At 39.8% G+C, this 24,672-nt stretch overlaps 1 protein-coding gene across 1 annotated transcript in view; it reads left to right on the top strand.

Annotated features, from left to right (window-relative positions):
* Positions 1-24,672, top strand: part of CALCRL (calcitonin receptor like receptor) — a 66,995-nt gene that overhangs the window by 17,748 nt on the left and 24,575 nt on the right. The window contains exons 2-6 of the mRNA XM_058028374.1: positions 15,347-15,446; positions 16,470-16,614; positions 18,103-18,213; positions 19,130-19,242; positions 21,317-21,408. Of these exons, the coding sequence (XP_057884357.1) occupies positions 15,396-15,446; positions 16,470-16,614; positions 18,103-18,213; positions 19,130-19,242; positions 21,317-21,408 (512 nt within the window). The 5' untranslated portion in view covers positions 15,347-15,395. The remainder of the gene's footprint in view (positions 1-15,346; positions 15,447-16,469; positions 16,615-18,102; positions 18,214-19,129; positions 19,243-21,316; positions 21,409-24,672) is intronic.

Here is a 24,672-nt window from a genome sequence, read left to right as displayed (position 1 = left end):
TTTATCTATTTATTTACTTTTAGTACATGTTCTGTTTGAGTTTTTCAGCTCTTCCAGATGTGGTGAAACACTTGAGAGCACTTACTAATTTTTCAAGGGACTATTTGGATTTACAGCTTGGTCTTATTTCAGTGCAGAATAGCATTTCCCCTTGAGTATATCAATCTCTTTGCCAAATATTGTCTCTACAAAGATACATTTCTTTGAGCTCCCATGGGAAGCAGGGAAAGGGGCTCCTGTACTTCTTTTGTAAGGTTATACCTTCAGAGCTGCTGTTTTTAGGGCTGCTTGGCAAAGCCCATCAGTGTCAATTACAGCCTCAGAAACAAGAGTCTAAGCTCAACAGGGAATGATATTTAAGTAAAAAATGATCTTTGATGGGAAGGAATACCACCCTTTCCTCCACCTCCTCTCAAGATCACTTGACTCTTTGGTCCCTCCAACCTGGGAGGAGCTGTTTCCTGCAGAAAGGGGCTGTGTAAACAGGACAGAGCAAGGGCAGCCCCAGCGCTCATCTGTCCTGGGGCAGGGGCCCTGCAGTCACTGCAAAACTGCTCCAGTTGTGTTCCAGATCCTTCCAGCCCAGCTGAGGCGAGCTGTCAGCTCTGTGCTGGGAGCTCACCAAAAATTTTCCTCCTGCTCTCCTGGCTCTTGCTGGGGTTTCTCTAAGAGTTGTACTTAGCAAGGTGCCCTTTATTTGCAGCCCTTGGAGAGGGCCCAGTGTGTGTGACCTCCTTTCCTCAGGACCTTTGGTTCTGCTCTGGGCATGTAATGATTCAGTGACTTCAGTGAAACCGAACAGAATGCAAACATGCGGTGTGTTTTTTTAAATTCTTTATCAAATTTTATTTTTGATTTTTTTTTTTTGGAATGGGTTTGGTTAGGAGGGGCTCTTTTTTAAAAAATGATTATTATTATTCCTGTTCCCCTTTGTAGGGGAAGGGTTTGTAGTGTTGCATGTTTGGGTGGGATGGGATGATCCCGCACTCAGGCGCCTGCTGCTTCCTGGGAAACCCACCAGGCCTGGCTCAGTCCATCAGGATACAGCAGATCCATCAGGGCCAGGTTTGGCAAGTGTCTCTGACACCCTCAGGGCATCTCAGAGGGCACAGGGAGCTCTGTGACAGGCAGGGAATTTAACCTTTGGTGTTGATCTGTCTCCTGACCCACACTGGGGAGGAGCAGCACTGGCAAATGTGTGCAGCCACGACTGAGTGCAACCATGGTGCAAATGGAGGCTGCAGTAGAGAATCTTTTGGTCTCAAACACCCCACCTGCAGATTTGAGCAAGCAAAATGAGAGACAGAGGTTTATTTCTAATGGTTTTGTGCTCTCTGCAATATTTGCATGTGTTGATCACCTTTTGCTATTGTAAAAGGTCAATTAAAAATAAAAAGATGATCCTGATTAGCTGGGCAGGTCCATTTCCACTGCAGCAGCATGTGTAGTGGGTGTCTCTGGGGTATTTTTTGGAGAGCAAAATAGTTGGTGGTGCTGGGACTTAAAAAGCTCAAGTTAGCTTCTGAAGTTGACACCCATTCAGTTCCTTTGTTTTGTTTGGAGTGCAGGGATTTGAGAATTCCTTGGTGTACTTTGAACACTGTGTATGAATTCCCCCAACTAAACGGATGTAGAGTTGTTCAAAATCACTTTTAGTTTGAGTGTTTCGAAATCTAAGAGAAGGCTTGACTCTGATGTCTGCAGATTTTTAAATTGATCCTCAATAATGGTAATTATCAGGTGCTGGATTTTGAATGTGCTGTGGTGTAAAATGGATAAATAGCACTAACATTACACATGCTATTTTAAGGTGAGTTGTATTCTATTTTACATTGTAGTGTTTTTCACAGTTTTCTCTAGGAATACATTCTATGAAAAGCAATTTTCTCATGCTTCCAGTCCTTCCTTAACATTCTTGCCCTCTGTCAGGATGGCCTGCTTCAGAGCTGTGATTGCTTTGTGGTTATGTTTAAAGAGATTTCCAATTCCTCTTAGGTTTTATGGGAGCAATGAAGGAATCAGGACAATCAGATGTGGCTGATAAACAATGACCAGAATCAGACATTTCAGCCACCTTTATCAAATCCTGTTACTCACTGGGAGGTGGCACTGGAGTTTCATTACACCAAGCAGGTAATCCCCAGCTTCCAGCTGGGAGTTGGAATTGCAGGTGGAACAGGATGGGAAGCTGTATCAATTTGGTTCTCAGAAGCAGTACTTCACAGCTCCAGGTGAAAAACTGGTGTAGATGATAAATGACTGGTAATTTATTAGCAGAAATATTGGTTTATATTTTCCTGACTTTTCATTACTCTAGGTTTTCTCTATTTGCAGTCCTTCTGATGACAATCCCAACAGAAATGAATGATAAATCCTTTGCTAATTGCTGAATGGATATTTAAACCTCAGCTGTGACACAATGTGCAAAGTGCTGGTGGGCAAATCGCTTAAATTCCTTTCTTTTTGTCCTTTTTTTTTCTTCCAGCACATTAAAAGTTTTATTACTTATGGCCTTCAAAACTGTCAGTTCTTCTCAAAAACTGTAAATCCAAGTGGACTGATCCTAAACACACTGTACTTCACACTGGTATTCACTCCTACAGGGAATGAAAATTATGTCAGAATTAGAAGCTGAAATTTGTTTATATTCCACAGACTGTCTGTCAGACATGAAGCTGGTTAAAATGCCACCCACAACAGATATGTCTGTAAGTGCCACACATGCCTTAAGAATTCTTTCACAGAGCCCTTACTGAATATATCAACTGACTCCCAGCTCTTTGATTTAGGATCAGGTTTTTTTAATTCTCTTGTTCTTGTCTTTCCTTTATATTCTTTTTTGGTGCTTCTCTTTGACCTTAAAGGAGAAACAGAATTGAAGGGCTATTTTTTATGATTTTCTTGCCAGAACTGAGACCATTTTCTTCACAGAGTAATGATTGTGCATTGATAGCATTATTTTCAGTGGCTGACTTGGCTGCCACGTTTGGATTAGCCTGAACTTCCCATCAGTTTGGTAGTCTGATTCCCAACAGATCTCATATTTCATGTAATGCCTGACCCTCAGAGATCACCAGCCAAGTGGGGTTCAGAGTTCAGATCTCTGGGTGACGGCCACTCCAGATTTAAATTTTTCTGTTCCTTAAAAACACTCATCAAAAATCTCCTTCTGCTCTGCAAAGCTTTGTGAAGTAATGAAGCAGCCTGAGGATCAGCAATGATTACAAAGATAGAAGTTGTCTGGTGGCAATGAGTGTGGATTTTACTCATTCTGGTGGTTGCAAATGGTGCTTTCTGATATCTCAGCGTCTTAATTAATATTTGGGAAGTTATGTCTTTTAGAGTAGAAAACCCAAATACGCATAAAGTTTTCAGGGTCCTTCTTGATCAGGGTTTTTATCTAATCCATTCTTGGCTTAGACAAAGCTAAAAGTACTTTTCTTCCTGCTCTATAAAACATTTATATGATATCTGGAATAACTAATGCCATCAGTAAAATGCCACTAGTTTTGGAGTGGTATTCAGGGAGTGTTTGGCACTGCAGAGTCAGTAAAGGCTTGGGATATCACAAGGGAACAGCAAGAATAAAAATGATTTTGTGATTTCTGTACCCTACGCTCATCACTGAGTGTTAACCAAATAGACTTGTGCAGTACTTGTTTTCTAATTCTCTCTTGAGAAAGGGAAATGTGTTTACTGGCTGGGGAGGAAACCAACCAGGCTTTATTCCTGCAAATTTGTATTTCTTTTGGAATCCTGGAGGAATTATGGCAATGAGAAGTTACCTCATGAAATGTTAACCTTGTTAACATTAATATGAAATGTTCTTCTTGTGGTGTAGGCCTGTATCAATTGTCAGGCATTTTTGCTTCCATAAAATCACTGACAGGGCCAGTAAGAGATGTACCTGTTATGGAATTTACCTGCCAGCAAGACTTCCATACACTTAGAATTCAGTACAGAAATCTTGTGTCTGTAATCTCCTTTGGAAAAACACAGCCAGTTGTTCTTAGAGCTTCAGAAGAGAACACCATTCTCTCTCCAGCATAAATGCTGATTAATTCAGAATATCTCATTCATCACCTGCCTGTTTCAGCAAATATCCTGCTCTATCAACAGCAGGAGGAAGCCAATGCAGGAGAAATCTGGATTTCACCAAAGGAAGCTTGGCATAAGCTGCCATGATAGAAATAAACGCAGGAGATGTTTTATTTGTGAATGGTTCCCTCGCTCGGGCGATGTTGTTTCCGTTGGCTCCAGCAGTGTCAAGGCCATTGATGATGAAAGTTCTGAACTGTTTTTCCCCATTGCTTGGAAAATTGTCTCTGCCTCCTCCCTCCCTCCCTCCCTCCCTCTGTCCCTTCCCTCCCCAGCCAGATCTCTGCCAAGCAAGCAGCTGTGAGCAGAATTTCTCAGCAAGATGAATTTGAATTTTCACATGCTCTGTGGGACAGGAGGCACAAATACGGCTTCGAGAGGGTCGCACTTGAGGGGTGCAAGTCTGGAGCTTCTGCAGGTGCATTAAATGGATGAGCCTTTGAGATGTCTTATTATGTTAAAGAATACAGGAAAAAATTAAAAATGTATGCCAAGTGCATTTCTCAGTGATTTTGGTACCTCAGTCTGAAGGAAGTAATGCCTGCAAGTTTGATGTCCCAGCTGTGCATCAAAGCCAAAGTAATGCCTGAGAGTTCTGCACTGATATCTGAGACACTGACTTAAGAATGGCAGGATCTGCTCTATTCAAGTACAGACTCAAATGATTCTTTTTTAACTTAATTTGGGTAGACATCCTTATAAAAGCTTCCCATCAAATTCCATGCACTTTGTTTCTGCCAAGGATTTTTTTTCTGGAGTGTGAAATCAGTCTGAGGCTTCTGTGAGGTTTATTTTTCTCAAGGAAAATAAATGCAGGATGTGATTTTGCAGAAAATATGGGCACCTATTAAAAGCCATATAATATTTTCCATGCTTGCAGGGAAAATTTTCATTTGCTTGCAATTTTGACAAGCTCAAAACCGAGATTTTTCCATTACATTTCCTGCCTTTTATATTATTGTTATTATTACATCTGGAGGGGAGAAAATGTCCTTAAATGTAAATATTTATGTGCAAATAAAATTTGTATGCAATTCATGACCAGAATAGCTGTGCTTGATGCACATTCCTCTGCTGTAGCTATAGTGCCTGTAATAGTAATGTTTTATGAGAAACTATTATAAACTTGTAATGTTTTATTACATTTGATATTCTTGTACAAGTGAGACTCCAGTTTATCAAGGCAGAGATTTTTGTGTCTGATTTATGTGCCATTTTTAACATCCACAGCATTTTATTTTGGTTGTCATTCAGGTAAGAGAGGGCGGAATGCTGCGAAAGGATATGGAAAAGTCTGTTTGCAATTAAAGGAACACTAATTGCACTTCAGGGACCGTGTGCAAGATACACTGGTCTTTCCCACGGCCACACCCCGAGCATATGATCTTCAACTGAATTCATGGAAACATTCACACTGCTTCCTACAGATTGCAGCTGGCACTGTCTGTGGAGCTCTGCCTGGCAGGGAGCGCGGGGATTTCTGCGGTGGTGTGGGATGCAGGCGGGATGTGCCTGAGGAGAGCCAGGCACACAGAGCCTGCACAAGTGAGGGATGTGGCACTGCCCCGGCTCCAGGCATGGCAGGGAGGGCCCTGCTGACCCCCAGATGTGTTTCTTTGGCTGTCAGGCTGTGCCAGAAACATTTTCAGCTCCCTTAGGTGCTGCTAGTTCAAACTTTTCACTGCAGCAGGAGCTCTGCAAGCAGGATGGTTTCAGTAGCACAGAATCCCTTCTCTGTTCACAGCGTGGAAATGGCACAGGGTATCAGCTGAAGTATATAGACTTGTGACTGTCCAGTTTTCAGCATGGCTGCTCTCTGGTATTTCAAAATGTGAATTAAGGCTTCAGGATGCAATTGCTGCGGAAATTTGAAAATTAGAAAAGGCTTAGCTTCCTATTTTCGGGTAAGGATTATATGCAATTTCAGGTGGAAGAAATTTTGCCTAAGTGGTATCTCAGAAAAGATATAGAAATATATTATTTCAGTTAGTGCTAAAGATTTATACTTAGTGCTAAAGATTTCTACTTAAACTAAAAGACTGAGGTCAGGCAAAAAAGAAATTACTCTTCTGAAAGTGCACATTGACAATGATAGTTCATAAAGATCAACACTCAAATATGTTCTAGGTGGTTGAAAATGGCATTGCCTGTCCAAACAGTCATAAGTGCCCTTTGGGGGATTGCATGTAGCAAAACAAACTGAGACTCTCAAGTTTATTTCTACTGGTGCCAGTTATTTTTTTGCCCTCCGTGTCCAGATCAGAATGAGGAATGCATTGGGCAAATACAGAGAGGGGTTACTGCAGCCGCAGGGTAGCAGTTTGCATCTGTTTTATGGATCTAATTTTGTTAAGCTGGTTAGTTAATTGCCTGGGTGATCCTGTAATTGACTTTTAAACTGACAACATCTCTAGCAAAGTGTTTCTTTCTCCCAGATGCTTTGCCCGTGTCAGAGTTTTGCTTAAGTTGATATTCCTGTGGGTGTGGATGGAGCTGAAGGTAATTCCCATTTAGAATACTTAGAAATAACCACGGGTAATACTTTCCTCAGTTTGGCAAAGCTAACGTTAACTCAGATTGACAGAAAATAATGTTAATCCAAAATACCATTTGCTTTAGCAATATCTCAGAAGGAAATGTGGGCAGAGGATGGGAAAACCTTCTATCACTGCCTACTTTATGGCTGCCTTAGCATGATTTTCTGCAGTTAGTCTGTGAGGAGAAAGAGCAATATCTCCCTGTATATATGATAAAAAAGAAGGCTCTGGTTCTAAATGTGAAGAGAAAAGCTTTGTTATTGTTGTTGTGTTCTTAGCCTGCCCTTTGGGAATATGCATCCATCATTTCTGCCCTTAGAGGTAATTTCCAAGCCTTTGCCCTCTGTGTGGACTTCAGCAGGTGCATATACCAATTTGCAGGCATAGAAGAGGATACAGAAGGTAATTTCCTTCCATACTGCTCAGATTTACTACCTCTGATTTAACTTTCTTGAGTCTCACAGCCTCCTTTACAGCCTGTGTGAGCCCAGCTTAAACCATTTGCTGTTAAATTGCCATTTTAGTGATGCAAAGACATAGGAAAGATGGGGAATATCTGTATCTAATTAAAGCAAAGGAGGCAAGCTGCACACCACTAGAACTCCAAAGTTTGGTTTTGGCTGCTGCTTGTTCTTGGCTTTTCTACAGGGTGGATTAGAAGTTTTGATAATTTAGCACAGTATAACATGTATTGTCTAATATTCAAAGGGTGAAATATTCCAGAGCTTGCACTTTTGACTTCTGGCATGTGAAATTTTAAATTTAAGAGGAAATGTTCTGAACTGTGGTGACTTAGCTTGACCTGGTAAAGGCTTTGAAGTAACTGGTGGTTTATTTAGTTTTAAATAAGTACACCAAACTGAATTTTTCTAAAGCTGCCTTAAATTTACCTGAAGTTTTTTGGACTAGTAAATGCATCAGAAATATCTAATGAGAGAAAATTTAAATATTTGGCATGAACTGTACATCTGAAATTTCATCCTTAGCCAAAATAAAATCATTGCCAGTGAAAGCTGCCTTGGGGATATTTTAGTTCTCTGTCCTGCATTTTGGGGTTTTGTTTGGTTGTTGTTGTTTGAAGTACTTTTTAAGTAAAAGAAAGAAGTGCAACTAAGTACAACACAAAATTAGAAGACTATAGTGCTTCTGACATTTCCATGAAGAGTTTATTGCTACATTTTGTCCCTCAGTTCTGGTCAAGTCATTGACCAAAGGTGAACCCAAAGCTGGACACTGGTTCTGATGCATTGGCTGCACCAGCACTTTGTTTATCCTGGCAAAAGCAGTTCCCTTTCCTGGCCACCTGCTCCCTCCCCATCCTGCTCTGAGCTGCTGCTGTGCCACAGTCCACCTGAAAATTAAATATTTAATTTAAAAACTTGTATTTTGAAACTTTATCCCTTTACTTAGAACTGAATGAGGATACATTTGTGCATAAATATTCACACTTCTAGATTCTAAGTTTACTGAATTCACGTTTAGATTCTAAACGTGAATCCAAAGGAAACTGGTGTAAAACCTGTGAGTTTCATAGGATGTGCTCAGCTGCCAAACTGGGCTGGGGCCAATGAGAAAAAGCCTGAGTGGCAAACAGAAAAAAACAAAAGTCCTGGTACATTTTGCTTAGCTCATTTTCCCATTGCCTTGTTCTGACCTTGAGAAAAGTCTTTGAACTGTGGCAATACTGTTCTTGTAAAATTAGCATGTGTCAATGAAGAAATAACAAAAAAACTTTTAGAACTCAGCCAGTTGAGAAAATTCCTTCATGTCGTAAACATTTTCACAAAGGAACCTTTGGATCTCTTTTGGGTCATTACTTGGTAAACAGCATCAAGCAGAGTCATTCAGATAAAAAAGGCACTGCCTGAAAGGGGCACACAGAGCAGCAGCAGGCTCTGCAGCTCTTAAGCAGCAGTGGCTGGGAAAAACCCCACTGCAGCATCCCAACCAGGGCTGTGACACAAGCCCTAAGGTCTGTCTGATGAATTCATAAATTCATACTGCCTTTGCTTTAATTCAAAACAGAAATAATTTTGCTTGAAGGGGGAGAAATTTTCCTTGGAGGACTGTACTGTATTTTTCACATATATTGTAGGATTTCTGAAGTTGAAGGGGACCATGAGGCTCATTGAGTGCATCTCTCTGCTGCTGCCAGGACTACCTAAAATTAAATCCTATGGCTAAGAGCATCATCTGTATATAAATGTATCTAGATAACTACACTTACATACCTAGTAACAAGGTGGGAGCTCTCCAGTTTGCTAATAGCTTGAAATCCATGGAAAAGAACTAATGAGCTATTCCCTTTTATTTAAAACAGCATGTCAATTGGAACATCCATGCCACATCACAGCAGTTGTTTTGGAAGAAGTAAAATTGCAGGGAAGTTTACTTGGATATATTTCAAACCCATTTTTAAAATTGCTATAACAGGAATATAATACAGTTTTAAAAAGTTTTAGAAGGGAAGTGCCAAAACTAAATCACTTTGATCCATCAGCTGTTAGAATTTAATTATTCACTATTCTGCCATCTCCTTCCTTTCTGTTAATAGCTGTTTCTGGGATGTTTGGTAGTGGATTTTTACAGATAACTTCATTCAGCAGAGCAGCCTCCCTTTACAACTGCTTTGTGCTCGAGTGATTGCTCTGGAATTTCAGTGCTGTGGCTCCCAGAACTCTGAAGTGAACATGGAGAGTTCTGCCTGGCAGCATGTGTGTGGCTATGCTGATGGATTTTAGGCACAAGATACAGCCGGGTTAGGGCTATGGGGTAGAAAGGGTTAAGCTTGTAAAAGAAGGATAACTGTGTGCTTACACAATAGTGGTCAAATAGCACTGGAAACTGGAGGCATTAGGAGCTATAAACTGCTGGAAATCACAATTGCATATCTTGACAGCAAAGCCCCAGCAGTCTCTTGGTAAAGATTTTATTTTGCCAGAACCTCTCTTGCCTTCCTTTAACAACTAGTTCCTCAGGAGACACAAATAATTTTACTTTGCATCAATATTTTTAAAATTCCTATGCTGCATCTCTTTGGCAGGGTTAGATACCCTGCTGGCTTGTACCTGTGACCCTCAGTGAGTCCTGGCCATTCTTCCACATGGAAGTGCACCATCTCTACTCCTGGATTCATGTGTCCTAAAGTCAGTAGGAAGTTCATAATTTTGGACAGGGAGAGACAGAGCCTTCATAATTTATAGGGGTGGAATGGAAAGCACAAGGGCCAAGAGAAGACTTTTCAAATGTAAAATTGAGGAGGAAATACTGTTTTTATCAGTGGAAATCCTATTTTAAAGAGCCAAAATTGGTGTGATGGATAAAACCACAAAAAATCTGCTCTGCAGTCTGCTGTGTGGAGAGGACTAATGTTGACCAAAGGCAGGGATTGCAGAATATGCCAGGGAAAGAACCTTGTAGACATTCCCTCTCCAAAATCTTATTTGGAGAGCTTTGTTGTGGTGGCACTTTTTGCTCAGGTTTTTTTGGTTGGTTTGGATTTTAACTGGACCTCCTTAGAATAACTTGCAATGTCATCCTCACCTGTGAACTGCTCAAAAGAAGTGTCAGAAAATAGAGGAAAACTAGCACCACTATCACTGTGCAACTTTAGGTGTTATTGGAACTGGCCACGAGTGTTGCCAATTACTGCTAGTAATTTCTGTTGGGTGCAGGTGACAAAACGTATCTGAATGGTTGCCAAGAGCTATTCATGGGAAGAAGCACCCAGGAGTAATTTAATCTGTGTAATCTCATATGCAGATGGTTCTGCAATCTCTGTGAGGCCTCTGACATGCAGCCAGAGTGATGCAAAAGCAAAAAGTGTGCTAATAAAGAGAATGCAAGATGTGAAACATCCCAATGAGCCAGTCCAAATTTCCTTCTTGCACAGACCATGTACCATGAGCCCAGCACATGGCCCAGGAGTTAAACAGTGAGGACTTTCTCCTGCTGAGCTGAACTGCCACCTGCACAGGGAAGGTGCTGCAGAATAACTCAGGGATAAATTGGGATATGCCACTGTGTCTCTTTATTTCTTTTAATCCCCAAGAAGACAGTAAATGCCATTGTGCCTCAACTTCTTCCTAGGAGAAACTCCTGGAAAGGAAGGTAGAGAGAGAATGTTTGTGTTTTATGAGGGAGAATGTTGTATTTTATTTACCTTTACTTTAAAGCTCCATAATTATCAGGAGAATGGAGTATTTCCCACACATACAGCTGTGAGCAATTATGGGATACCATTCAGCAGTTTGTTCAAATCCTGGCAGAAGTGATTCCCTCAGAAAAAAAGGCAGATTACCCAAGTAGGAAGATTTCCAAACTGCCTTGCATTGTTCTGTAATGTAAGTGTGGAGATTTTGCAGCCCATCTCCAGGACTCAGCAGATCTGGTGTGTGTTACTGCTTGGCTGGTGCTGCCCGCTTGTGAAGCCCTTTTAGCCAGAGAAGTATTTCCCAGAAAGTTTGTGTGAGTGAATATGTGGAGGCTCTATCTGGAATTCCATTTGAGGCTACTAGTTTTGTTTGTTTGTTTGTTTGTTTTTTATTGCCAGTGCAGTTTGAACAGAAATTCAAATTAGGGACACTTTGAAAAGTGTTTTCCAACTTGTTTTTGCCTTTATGTTGGGCTGAAACAACCAAACACTGCCTGAGGTTTTAAGTACTTCAAGTTGTATGCCTCCCTCCAAAAAGAACCAGAAGTAGCAAAGTGCCAAGAAAATACCCATCCTGACCCCATTTTCAGATGAAGGTTATATATCTGTATGCAAACATGTTCAAGTCCAGTGTTACAGGGTTACAGCACTCTGCAAGGTAAATAATTTACACTGCACAAGTTTTGTGGTTTTCTCTTTGTCGTCTTTGGGAATGGTTGTGTTGTTGGCTTCTGGGCACATTAAAGATTACCAATTAGTGAAAAATATTTGGGCGTTTTTGGATGGGCCTGCAGTGCCACAAGAAGGCTCTCCCTCTTGTCCCACTCCCACAGAGTTGCATTCTCACTTGAAGTCAGATTTGAGAACTGCTTGGGGTGGAAGCTGCCTGTGTTTTTTGTTTTTTACAAAATGTGGTTTTCAAGTTCAAAAAAAAGGATTTTATTTTCTTTTTAATGACTGCTTTTTTTAACCCTTTTACTGTATGGTTGAAAGGGGAAATGTCTGGAGCTCAGCAAGGGTGCCACTTATTCCTGGGAGGATGGGGAAAAGTTATAAGTAGAAACAGCTGATGAGGCAGGATGGCTCTGTAGAGAAAGCAGGAGGAAGAGAAATGGGAACATCTGTTAAAGCTATACCAGTGACTATTTTGGCTAAGTCCAGCTTGCAGTTCCTTTTTAATTCCTCATTCTGCAGTAGGTGTCACTGCTATCAGTGACAAACACAACCTAGGCCTTGGCAGTATCATTACAGGCAGCTCCTTTTTTGTTGTTGTTTTGCTTTCAGTTATCCCAGTCTTCACTAAATGCATGAATATGCACCACAAATAAAAATGATATTTCAAAGATCTGGAAGATCTGATTTACCATTACAATTCCCCATTCTTTTCTCTCTGATGTTGCCTTTTAGTGGGAAAGTCCTTCAGCCAGAGGACTGCCAGACTCAGTTTCAGTCGATGCCTGCCTTGTAAATCCCAGCCCTACTGGCTTTTGTGCAGATTCCCACTGTCACTGAGTGGAGTCGAGGGATTCATTCAAGACACTCAGGTTAATCTCAATCCAGAGTTCTTTTCTCTGCCCCATGGTGGACTTGTCAGATTTACAACAGCAGAACAACTTGGGAAGCATCATGATGTGAGGAAACCTACGAATGGTCTCTTTTCACTATTAATTTCTTGTGTGCCTAATACCTCCCAGCTCAGAGAGGGAAAGAACTTCCAGAGAATTAGTTTTGGTTTGTGTCTCATCAGAGCAGATGATTAATAAAAGCAGCCTGACTTTCTTAGCAGCACTGGCTTGCTGCCTCAGTTGATGGAATATATTGCTGTCCATCCCTAAGAAAGTTCTTGATTTTCTTTGGAAAGGTCTTGTTCAGACTAACTGGAGTAAATATTGAGTGAATAAATTCATGTAGTGATGCAAGAAATGCTTTCCTGCAGTTCAAACAGGCATCTGAATGACCTTCATCCTGCATTCTGTAATTAAGTCCATAAGTAGGGATGTCTAGAACAGGGCAGTGTTTGGGGATTTTTTCTCTCTATATGTTGGCAACTGAGAGAAACGAGTGGAAAGCACAGAGTGCATTATAGGCTTGACTTGACATCTTATCTCCTGGGAAGAGTTAATAATTTAGCAGCAGATACTGGAGCAGTTGATGGGAAATGTCTACAGAACTACTAGGTATGAAAAGACTTGGAGCATTAAAGGAACTGAGCTAAGGGATGACTTTTGATATTGTGAAACAGAAATAAACTTGGACTCTGAATCAAAGCAGATTATTTCTGCCTTTGTTTATATGATGTTGTATCTTCTAGATAAATTAAAATAAGCAAGGCTAAGTGAGAGCAATATACAAACATGCATTTTAAATTTTCCATCCAGCATTTGTTTTAGCATAAAGATTTTTGGAACTATTGTAGAGAAAATTATTTTGAACTCTTGTTTTTCTATACATGTATAGAAAACATACACTAAATTATTATTGCTATTTTCTACTTGTGGTTCATCTCTTGGCTTGTCCTGTGTGCATCATTTTGTGGGTTAACCCTGCACAGATGTGCTTTGTCGTACTTGGGAGAGAAAATATTGGTGAATTATTTTACAGTAAGTTATTAATTCCAATTTCCTTAGAAGGTCAGGGTTTTTTCCCCTAGAAAAACAGACACAGCTGTAAATGAATAAAACATGTGATAAGTTTGAATTAATCACACTTGCCCCCAGTTTTCATGCAGAATTGAGCTCCTATTGCCCTTCTGTTAATTTAGATATATTTTAGATACCTGGTTTTAGTGAAGTCTCAGTCATTACACAAAGATATTTATTCTTTAGCTAGCAGATCAAGGTCTTTAAAATTATCTATTCACTTTAGTTCTTATCATGTGGATTTTCCAGGCAATTAGTAGCTCAAACCAAGGATGTATTTCATATATGTTAATTGGTCTTCCTCTAAGTGTTTTAAGATCCTTCAGAATTGAATTTCAGAATCTCACCTGCGCAATTTGCAGCAGTGTTCCAGGATTGCATGCCACTGGTAAAAATAGAAGGGAGATTGTGGATACAACTTCAGTCTGGGTTAAACAGGCACAGCTGATTTTACAGCACATTTCTTGTCTTTGCAGCAGGCTGTGCAATAAACAGCAGTGATTTCATATTTAGTAGTTCATATGTCCTACAAAAAGCTGTTTATTGTACTCTAGTTGTATTAGGAGGACCCAGTCCCAGCGTAGAAGCAGAAGAGTTTGATGTTGAATGCTTGCTTTTTGTGACTGGGACAGGGGTGCAATGAGCTTTCTGTGCCATAATCTCGGCCTGCCTGTTTGTCCTCCCCCATTCTCTCGCAGCACATCACTGCTGGAAGGGAAAACGTGCAGAGCCAAGCAGGGGTGCTGTGAGGGGGATGTGGTGTGGCCAGGGTGCAGGTTTGTGTGTGGCACAGCACCCACTGCCCTCTGGATGCTCTGGGCTGGGTGAGGACTTTGGGCATGCAAGGATTGTGTCTTACATCACATCCCGAGAGTTGGAGTGAACTCATCTGTACCAGGGAGCTAAGCTCATGCACATGCTTATTCTCAGCTAAAATAAAAGCTACTACTGCTTTTATTTTAGCTGAGAACAGCTTCATTAATGCTGCCGCAGTGAGATACTTGGATCTTTGGAAAGGTGGTGTAGTTGTAATAACTAAACTGGATGTGCAGAGCTCTTTTGTCACAATGCAATCAGAAGGTTTTATCTCAGTTCCAGTCTCAGCTTTGTGATCTTCTCAGGATACTTCAGGACACTGAAATATTAAAAGGCAAAACTCCTTGACATTTGCCTTCCTCTTGAGGCAGTAGTCATGGCAGGGTTACACTGAATAGATGGTCTATGTGCTTCATAAATAATTGTGTATATTTTATGCCTTGGGTGAAATTTTCACTTCAAGAATCAATTCTAAGAAGAGTCTGCAGTGTAGGGTGGTCATAGCTGGCTTGGGTATTTGTGTTTTCTTCCAATGACAGATAAACTACATCTTCTGCACATACAGAAACTATTTTACAGCTCACAGTGAATTCTTGCTTTGCTGCTATCATCCTTGTGAAGCTGGAAGTTCAGGATGAAGTGGCTTCTCACTAGATCAATTATTTCAGAAATGGCAAAATTAAATATCAGGAGCTCTGAAGAAAATGGGAAGCAAATGTGTGTGTTTGAAAGTCTGAGTGTATTTGAGGGAACTGACCTGCAGTTTGCAGTGGGCTCCCAAGGCAGAGATGGCCAGAGTGCAGTTTGTGCCTGGGGCTGTTTGCTCTGGGGGTGGCACAAACCCTCTGAAGGTGTTGGTGGAGGCACTGGAGGCAGCAGAGCAGGAAAACCCTGCTGCTGGAGCTCAGGGTTGGAAAACTGAGTGCCTTGTTTTGGTGCATCCCTGTATATTTCACATGGCATCACTGTGTGTGAACAGAAACAGAAAGGACCTCCATCAATTTGTTTTAGTTCAAAAATAAAATGTGAAACTCTTTTATCAGTGTTGGCTTTTGTTAATTCCTAAATTTCTTTCCTTTTTTTTTTTTTTTTTGCTATTGCAGTTTGAGTTCATTCAGCTACAACATAAGATTGGCTGCACCAGATCTAAAAATGACAAAAATCTGGATCACATTTTTGCTGCTCTTCTCATTGGTTACTATGGTAAGTCTTATGAATTTTTAAAATCACCTCCAGCCTTAACAACCCTGTAGAGGGTACCACAGAAATTATTAATATGGAAGCACAGAAAGAGCTAATCTTGTGTTCAGATGTAGCTCCTGCACAACAGGATCTTTATCTGTCTTCTGTTATCTGTTAAATTCCTTTGGCAAAGGAACAGATGTAGTTTTCACCTGTGCTGAATCCAGCGTATTCTCTGCTGGCTCAGAACAGTAGCAGTGGACAAGTGACACAGAGTCAGTACCCTGCAGACCCCAGGAAGAGCAGGAGGAGAAAACTAACTGAGATTCAGAGACATCCTCAGAAATTGTAATTTCATCCCTTGTACAGCAGTGGTACTGTATTTCAGTCTGCAGCTTTGTTTTTCTGTGAGGCTTAGTAACTTCCCATAAATATTTAATTATTATTAAAAATGCACTTAAAAAGTTCAAGTTATGGTCAAGATCAATTTTTTAAAGATTTTTATTTATTTTAATTTTAATACCTATCAAAGTGGATGACTTGTCTTTTGAATAACATTCTCTGTTCTGAGGGTTGACTTTATGGTTCACCTGACTACAGAGAAACCAAATAGCTCTGAACAAGCTAAATGCTTCAGTGCAAAAAAATATATGGAAGATCATTTTTTATAAAGGATCACTTTTGGCCTGACTGAAATGTCTTTTAGATTAAATTTAGAGATATTTCACTGGGTTTTACTAAAGCTGTTCATATGCTTCTGACTGTCTTAGTGCTTTCTATGTATGCTCTTCTTTCTATGCCATTCTTATTTACAAATCTTGCCAATTGTTCCTACCCTATGCTCATTCAGGAGATGTTTATCAAGATTCAGTAGTAAGAATTACCAGAAAAACATAAAATCATATTGTCAGTAATAAGATTGAAAGATCACTCTCTTTCAGTAAAATAATATTTAATGTACAATATTTGAAAAGATAGATGTTGAAAAAGTGTGTGTTGGAGCTTGCACTTGTGATTTGCTAAAAGAAGTGTTTTTCCTCTTAGTTCTTTGCTACTGCTTCTCCTGCTGAGGGACAGCAGAACTCCTCAATGGACTTTGCCCAGCTGAGTGTTACAAGGAATAAAATCATGACAGCACAGTATGAATGCTACCAGAAGATCATGCAAGACCCTATTCACAAGAAAGAAGGTAGAGATTGCTTTCTCATGAGGTTTCACTAATAAGTTGTCAACAGATATTATTACAGTAATTCAGGATCCTGTAGTTATATTAATTTCTTATCTTGCTAGCAATTCTTTTTTTTCAGGTTGTAACATTATTTTCCCAATTTTTTTATAAACATCACTTTGGGGTGCATGAAGTAATATGTTATGCTGTCTGCCCATAGCACCACTTCAGATACAACACAAAGCTTTTCTTTCTGATGAAATAAGAAAATGTTAATTTAAGTAGATAGCTACATTAAAAAATCATGACTAATTAATCTTACCACCTTATTTCATTTCATTTCATGCTCTTTTTATATCTCTGTCTGCCTGGTCACATCTGCCTTTAAAAATTGTAAGTATCTTACTCCACACAGTTTCCCTGCTCTGAGGGTTGTGCTGGTGTCATTACTGCTTTTCCTGATAAGTCAGAGCTGACCTCAGCCACCCCACCTGCTGCTGTATTCATTTGGAAGCTTCTGGAAATGCTGAGTGGCTTTTGAGGCAAGGAAAGGTGAAATTGTGTTCTTGTACAAAGAGATTTTTCTCTTCTGAAATGATTCTTTGGAGGAGCTGAGTGCCTGGAGGTCAGGACTGGATGCAGACATGGCAGTGTAAGTTCATGCCCACAGCATAAGGGGCCTCACAGCTTCAGAATGATCTGCACAAATTGGAAAATCTTCACATGAGGAGGAACGACAGGACATTTGAGAGCTGCAGCCTTTGAGATGGGGACGTTAATCAGCCTTTAAAAGAAAACTGAAGCTGTTCGTAAATAATAAAAACATCTTGAAATTTGTAGGGAGGCACACAGAATGACTGTGTCATTGACTTTTGGGAAGGAATCTGTTTGTAAAATGCCAGCTCATTCTCAAGGAGGTTTATTTAGACGTTGAAATGTGTGTGAGCAATGAGGCATTGGAACAGGCTCCTGAGGCTCACTGGATTCCCTGTTCCTGGGGCTCTTAGGGAAGTGTTTGTCCACAGTGGCTGCTGCAGGCTCAGCCCAGCCTGAGGCAGAGCAGCTGGGGCTGCCTCCCAGCCAGCCTTTCTCCTGGCTTCTGTGTTTTCTATGAACAAGCAAACACATGTACAGGCTTGGTGTACATCCAAAATAGAAATAAATTCAGTAAAGCGGTCTTTGAAAGAGTGAGGCTCTTGGCTAAGGTACATTATCGACTACAAATCAGTTTAGGGGGTTTTGCCCACCATGTTCTAGATCTGAGGTTTGCCAGTTGTAGATGTAGGCCATTTCAAGGTGAAGGAGAAAAGATTTTGAAATGCGTTCAAAGAAATGTATGCATAAGGAACTGCTATCTCTGTTAAGTGAAGTTTTAATCAACCACTGCCAAATCTTTTCTCTTTTTTCCCCCATTGCTGCAAACCTACCTTACCCTGTCCTACACCTTACCTTTGAAAGCCCATTCTGAAGCAGGAGACATTTGATTCCCAGGTCTCTCTCTGTTTGCAGGTCCTTACTGCAACAGGACCTGGGATGGCTGGTTGTGCTGGAGTGACGTTGCTGCGGGAACCGTGTCGGTGCAGCGCTGTCCTGACTACTTTCAGGATTTCAACCCATCAGGTATGACTGCATGGGCTTCTACATCAGTGTGTTTCTCACTGAAATCAGAGTCTGGGGGCTTGATGTCTCATGTTTGCCTCACTCAAGTCATTAGTGCTCCAAGATTTCAGACACTCAAGATTTGTTATTTGCATTTTCCTTTTATCTCATAGAAAACTGACAAGTTACTTACTTTCTTTCCTGAGCTGTATCCCCGAGGGATTCTGTAGATTAGCAGTAGGAATTGAAGTTAGATCACACTTTTTTCTTCTTAGAGATGAGCATTTCTGACATACAAGAAGAAATATGACTTACTCCTTTACCTCAATTTAACAGTTGAAGTTAACAAAGAGGTTCTCCCACTTTGAATCATTTCCTGTTTCTATGGGCTAAGCTTTGTGAGCATGTGGAAAATGTAATGGATTTCTTTGTATTTCCCAGGGTCTTTTCATGGCTATTTGATGATAGAAATCACTGTGTTTCCAGCAATTTTCCAGTTTGGTTCTTTGAGCAGTTTTGCTATTTATGTTTTCCTGCCTGTCCAATACTAATTTATAGTGGTAGGATGTTAGTTAATTCAGTTTCCATCTTGGATGTTAAGCAAGCCATTTAAATATTCTTGTCACTTCATCTGGTAGTTCTCTAACAGTTAGTTCAATGTATTTTGATACTTAATGGATTGGAGAGGGAAAATCTATTTGTTTTCTTAAGGAGAATCACATCATCCCTCGCCCTTGCCAAGGAAAAGCAACAGCCTCAAGTTTCTCAGAATTCATAGTAACAAGCAAAGTCTCTCTAGTCATATTAATAAAGCTGTCATGTGTTTGCCAATCTTTATTAAATGCTTGGCATCAGGAAAGAGAATTTCATTGCTGACTGTTGTGTTTTTCTTTCACTTTTCTTCTTTTGTTTTTCGTTCCGTCAACTTTGATTGCAGAAAAAGTTACGAAGATCTGTGATCCAAATGGGAATTGGTTCAGACACCCAGAAAGCAACAGGACCTGGACAAACTACACCCAGTGCAATAGCTATACTCATGAAAAAGTGAAGGTAGGACAGGAATGAGTGCTTGGTACCCACGTCAAGAAACTGACCTGAGAATCTTTACAAGTTTCTATATGTCAAAAGTAGCGGGTCTGTGTATGAATGCTATTTCTATAGATTTCAGTTTATCTTGAATATGCCCATCCATTACAAGATTTAGAAAAAGAAAAACTAAATCTCTAAATGACCTCTTAGAGTTACTTAGTGATATGTGAGAATACAATGGGCAAAACTTCATATTTTGCCCTGCTCCCCAACTCTATGTCCACTAATACTCCTTATGTTTATGAAACATTCAGTCATGGGAAGAAGCAGTAAATTGAAACTGTGAATTCCCAAGAACCAGGAATACAAACCACAGACCAGGACAGGCTGTAAGTTTATTTGGATCTCATGTTAAAGGGCTCAGTAGAAGCAGACTGTGTCAAAAAATCTGTCCTGTAATAGTTTCTAACTGCCTGCACCACTGCTCTTGAATGCCTTAGGGTACTTAGTTAAAAACCATATTGGGCAAAAGATGGTTACAGAGGATAAGGCGTTTTATTATTGCTTTTTCTCAAATCATGAGAGTTTGATTTTGGTAATGGCAGTTTAAGTCTATTAGCAGAATTACCATAATTCATTGGCTCTTGCTAATATTGTGCTGGGAATGGAGGATATTATTCAGAAAGGAGCAGATCTATGGCAATCCCTCTTTATGAATAGTGAGGTGGTTCCCCTCAGGCTGTTTTGCCAGCATATTCCAACTCTGTCACAAATCTGAATATTCCACTGTATGGAATAACAGCTCCAATGACAGCCTTGCTGCAGTTGTGTGTTGTTTTGTTGTTTTGCTCAGCAGCAGCATTATCTCCTCACTGTGCCTGGAAGGTGGGTGGGACACTGCACAGTAACTGGGGCTGTTGTGCTTTGTTAATTCTCATTTTTAGTGCCCTCAGCAGTACTCCCTGCTGTGCCACGCTCTTGTGCCTGTTCTAAAGTGTGGGGCAATCTCTAAATCCTTAAAATGCCCTTCTGCCTGGGTTGGCCACTGAGTGAGGGGGTGGTACAGGATATGGACCTGTCCCAGAACAGCTGCTGTCATTTATACATCTCAAATTTTAGCATTTTGGGGTAACGCTCGATTTTTCTCACTCACAAATTGTTCACTTTCTGAATTTCACAATAAGTTCCATTTATACCTATTGCATTGATGTTTGGTTTTTTTTTTTTTTTTTTTAAGGAAGCTATCTCATTTAAAAAATAATTTTAATTTGAAAATTTCTAGTGCACATTCAAGAGTTACCCTTGTGTCATCTTACAACCTTCTTAAAGTTTTACTTGTAATCGTTTTATCATTTTTTTAATCTCAAAAGTCAGTATATATAGCCAGCTGCTATTACTCTGTTCTAACTTGGAATAATAAGTTCAGGGGATACACAGAGTTTGCAGTATGTGAGCATTTGGATGTGCTCTAACTCTCCCTATGGAATCCAAATAGTTGTGCTTTATTGTGTGAGTATAAAGTTCAACCTGAAAATCTTCCTTTCCTTATGTGCCAAATTATACCCTTACATTTAGTGCAGTAAGGGTTTTTTGCAAGACAGATTCCATGACTAAAAGTAAAGGTTTGCTACTTTCTGATAAATCTTATTAGTAAATAAATATATTAGCTACAAGAATGAATGATAACATGAACATATTCCAAATATTAAATCACTAGTTCCTTTTTTTTAACCTTTTTTACCTATCCAGAGTTTCATAATACCATAATTGGTAGCAGGCTTATTTAACATAACATAATATTGAAACATAATTATGACTATTTAACATAATAGTCTTCACTGTTTTTGAGTTATTGTCAATTTTTTCATGCCCTTCCTGAAATGCTCAATAAAAACTGAATTTCCAGTACCATAATCATAGCTCACTTTGAAAATGCTGAGAAAAGACGTGTTCCATCATTACCTGAAATGGTTTTGTTTTGTTTTTTGTCCTTATTAGTACTAAAGTCACTTTCATTGCAAGAAGAGATGTATAAATATGTGCTTTATCAGCAGTAGCTCTGTCTGAATCACTTGGCTTTGTTTTTGTCTTGCAGACTGCTCTGAACTTGTATTACTTGGCCATCATCGGACATGGACTTTCAATTGTATCACTTCTGATTTCTCTTGGCATATTCTTTTATTTTAAGTAAGTACATTTAAAATCCTTCATCGAATCCCAGTGGTTGCCACAATCCTGGTTTCAGTGCTTTGGAACACCAGCCATCCAAATAAAATTAGATCGAGCAGGAAGGTGAAGAAAGCCAGTATATAGGGTTGCCATTGGACTTTATATTGTAGTAAAAATGCAGGTTTCTTTTCTCAGAAATCTAAAATCAAAAACCTGTAGAATATATTGAAAATAGGAAAAGGTTTGTTCATTTTGGGTTTGTGATGTCTGGATTTTTTTAGTGATAAATGACAGTATGATACTGGGAACTGGACACAGTGATCCTTGTGGGTCTCTTCCAAGTCCGGATGTTTTATGATTCTGTGTTATGCCAAGCATCAACTGGACTAAAGAGCAAGTGGAAACCAAAATAGTGATGACATTTGATAGGTACAGTAACATTCCAAAGTGGTACTCACAAAACATGGCAACTGTAAGGGAAGAAAGGCTGAGAGCTACAGTAGAAATGGAAGTAATAAGAATAATCCCATTTTTTGATTCATAGTATTGTGCATGACAGGCTTGTCATCTGCTGACTAACAATTATGTCACCTTCTTGAAAGGAAGTTTGAGTAGTGTCACCATTGTCCCAACAGCTCATATTACACTACACAGGCCTCTTAAAATCAGTCTTATTACTTTATATCTGGTGAACTTTCTTTGCTTCCCTATGAAAGACTTGTTTTCTTTTCTTCTTCCTTTAAGAAGCTGCTGAGGCCTGGTGGAAAGGTGAACCCAGGAGGGTTGCCACATGGGCAGAGCTGAGAAAGACGAGTTGTTCCCTGTGCCAGCTGCTGCTGTGGCCAGAGCAGGCTGCCCTTGTCAGCCTGCTTTAATCATTTCATAAACACCTCTCCTTGGCACTGCACATCTGCCCCTGCTGCCTCACTCCGTTTCCTCCTGACATTTAAATAGCAATAGCAGGTACTGCCAGTGCCCGTGGATGCTGCTCTTCTCATGCTGTGGGCTTTGATTAGGTGGAGGCAGCTGATAGCTGATTAAAAAGAAAAAAAGTTCTTTTTAGTCTGTCTGAAAGCAGCACTCCCACTTTAGCTGTGCATTATTTCCCCAGGCTTCCACAGCATTCCTGCAAATCCCCACAAACAGGAGGGTTTCAACTTTGTAGCCTTTCCTTTGGAAATCCAGTATTCAGGATGGCATTTCAGTTTTTTCTGATCTTGTTTCATGAGGAAAACACATATAATTGGTTTTCAATCAATTTCTTTTGTATGATTTATAAAAACAACATTTCTTTCCAAATTAACTTTCCTTCCACAAACTCAATGTGTGAAATGGCTCTGAGTCATCATAAGAACTTTGATTTTGCATAAAAATGAACAGTACTGTTGCAATAAATGACACAAAGTTTAGCAGACTAAATCTCTAATGTGATGGGAAAAATGCTTTAACACATGGGAAAAGAAAAAGATTTGGAGTAGGAGATGATTTTATAAGTTTGCAGAGAGTCAAGCATGATTTTTCTATACGATAATATGAAAACCAAAGTAATTTCATCTTTGCTTGTGGCATTTACTGCAAAAGCAGGTGATCTGCTGTGCTGCCATCCTGTGTCATGTTTGTCTCACCATCCAAGGATTTTCTTCTCTGGGAGCAGGATCATCCTTCCTCAGAGAACCACAGGGAATGAATCCAGACCCACAAACCACATTTTCTAGACTGTGGTTATGTTGGGATATAAAAGGAAATTGCAAAATTCAAAGGAAGCTGAAGAAAGTCCTCTGCAAGCTGTTCTCTTGGGATGTACAGTTCCTCTAAAGTATTTTTAGTAGCAGAAGGGTATTTAAGGACCTAGATTAATACCAGGATGTATTATGTATCAGCTAAGGCTTGGATAATTATTCATAGCTTTAACAGGTGGACTTTTTTTTTTCCTATTGTGGGGGATGTCTTTGAATTTGTCATTTCCAAAAGATTTAATCTGTAAGTCAACTGACAGTTTCCAGATAACATTTTCTGGATTTCTGATCATTAGGATATCTTTAGATCTGGCTAGGAATTTGGAACTTTTCCTCGAATGAAATATCAACTGTTTGGGATTTGAATTATTTTTTAGGACTAAAATTTTTCTGCGTTTTAGGTTTTGTTTTTTCTTCATAAAATTTCCTCCTTAGAAATACTTGTCCAGCTTGTGACTTGTGTTCCCCTAGTGCATTGGAGTTCTTGGTTTAACAGAATGAGATGGGTCATAGCTTGGAACTCTGAACATCTCTGAAAACTCATCTGTGAGACATAAAAGTAACTCCTTGCAGTGTCTCTGCTTTGTCATTCTGGAACATACTCGAGATCATGCACGTGATGCAAATGTTAAAAATAATTGCATGGTTTGCATAAAGAATGAAAAATGAGGCAAGAGAATACTTTAAAAAGCAGTGATTTAGGATAAAGGGGAGCTGCAGTTTCAAAGGTGCCCCCACCTAAAATCAAAGCAGACAAAAAAAGCCAACAAACAAACCCACCTGAAACAATGCAGTTGTTGATCAAGTGTCACATCAAATCCCATGACAGCATTCACACAGGAGAGCAGCAGTGTGTTAAAGAAAGAGAGAGTGGGCAAAGCGCTGATTATTGGATTGTTATGGAGACAGAGCTACCTAAATCACTCAGTTAATGTCATCTGAACACATCGTTCCCCTAGGTGCTCATGTGGATCTCACAGGTTGAGTTTTGCAGTATTGAAATACCATGAAAACTTAAATCTCAAACCCACTTAGGGGCTTTTGAAAATGTCACCCTTTTTCCTGTTGGAGAAATTAATTGTTCCCTGATTCCCAAGATATACAGGAGTCAAAAAAAAAAAAAGAAAAAAAAAAGGGAAATAAATAATATAGTAGGAAGTCTCTCTTTATTTGAGGTTTAATTGAGGGGTTGGTCATTCAAATGTACTTAGATCTACTTAGATCATAAACATGAGAATTAAGTGATTAAAGGATATTATGTCATTAAGATAAACAGTGAGAATAAAGGACTATAGGAAGGATAACAGGAGAGAGAGGGTGGGGAAGCTTGGGAAGCTTAGGAAAAATCTTTTTATTACCAAAGACAGTCTTAGTTTTTAAATGTCATCAGTCTTGCTTTCTGTTTCTTGTCCGGTGATCCTCTCAGTCCTTTCATGCATGGGTGGAGGTGGGTGTGGATGGGTGTGTTTGAATATTCAACAGGAACAGCTGCGGGATGACCCGGAGCGATGGCCCCATTAGCTGTACGTGCTCTTCCTCGCCTGAG

Source organism: Melospiza georgiana, chromosome 7 (assembly GCF_028018845.1).
Source record: "Melospiza georgiana isolate bMelGeo1 chromosome 7, bMelGeo1.pri, whole genome shotgun sequence".
NCBI classification, from domain to species: Eukaryota; Metazoa; Chordata; class Aves; order Passeriformes; family Passerellidae; genus Melospiza; species Melospiza georgiana.
Note: the sequence above shows the minus strand (reverse complement) of the source record. Positions and strands in the feature narration are given on the sequence as shown.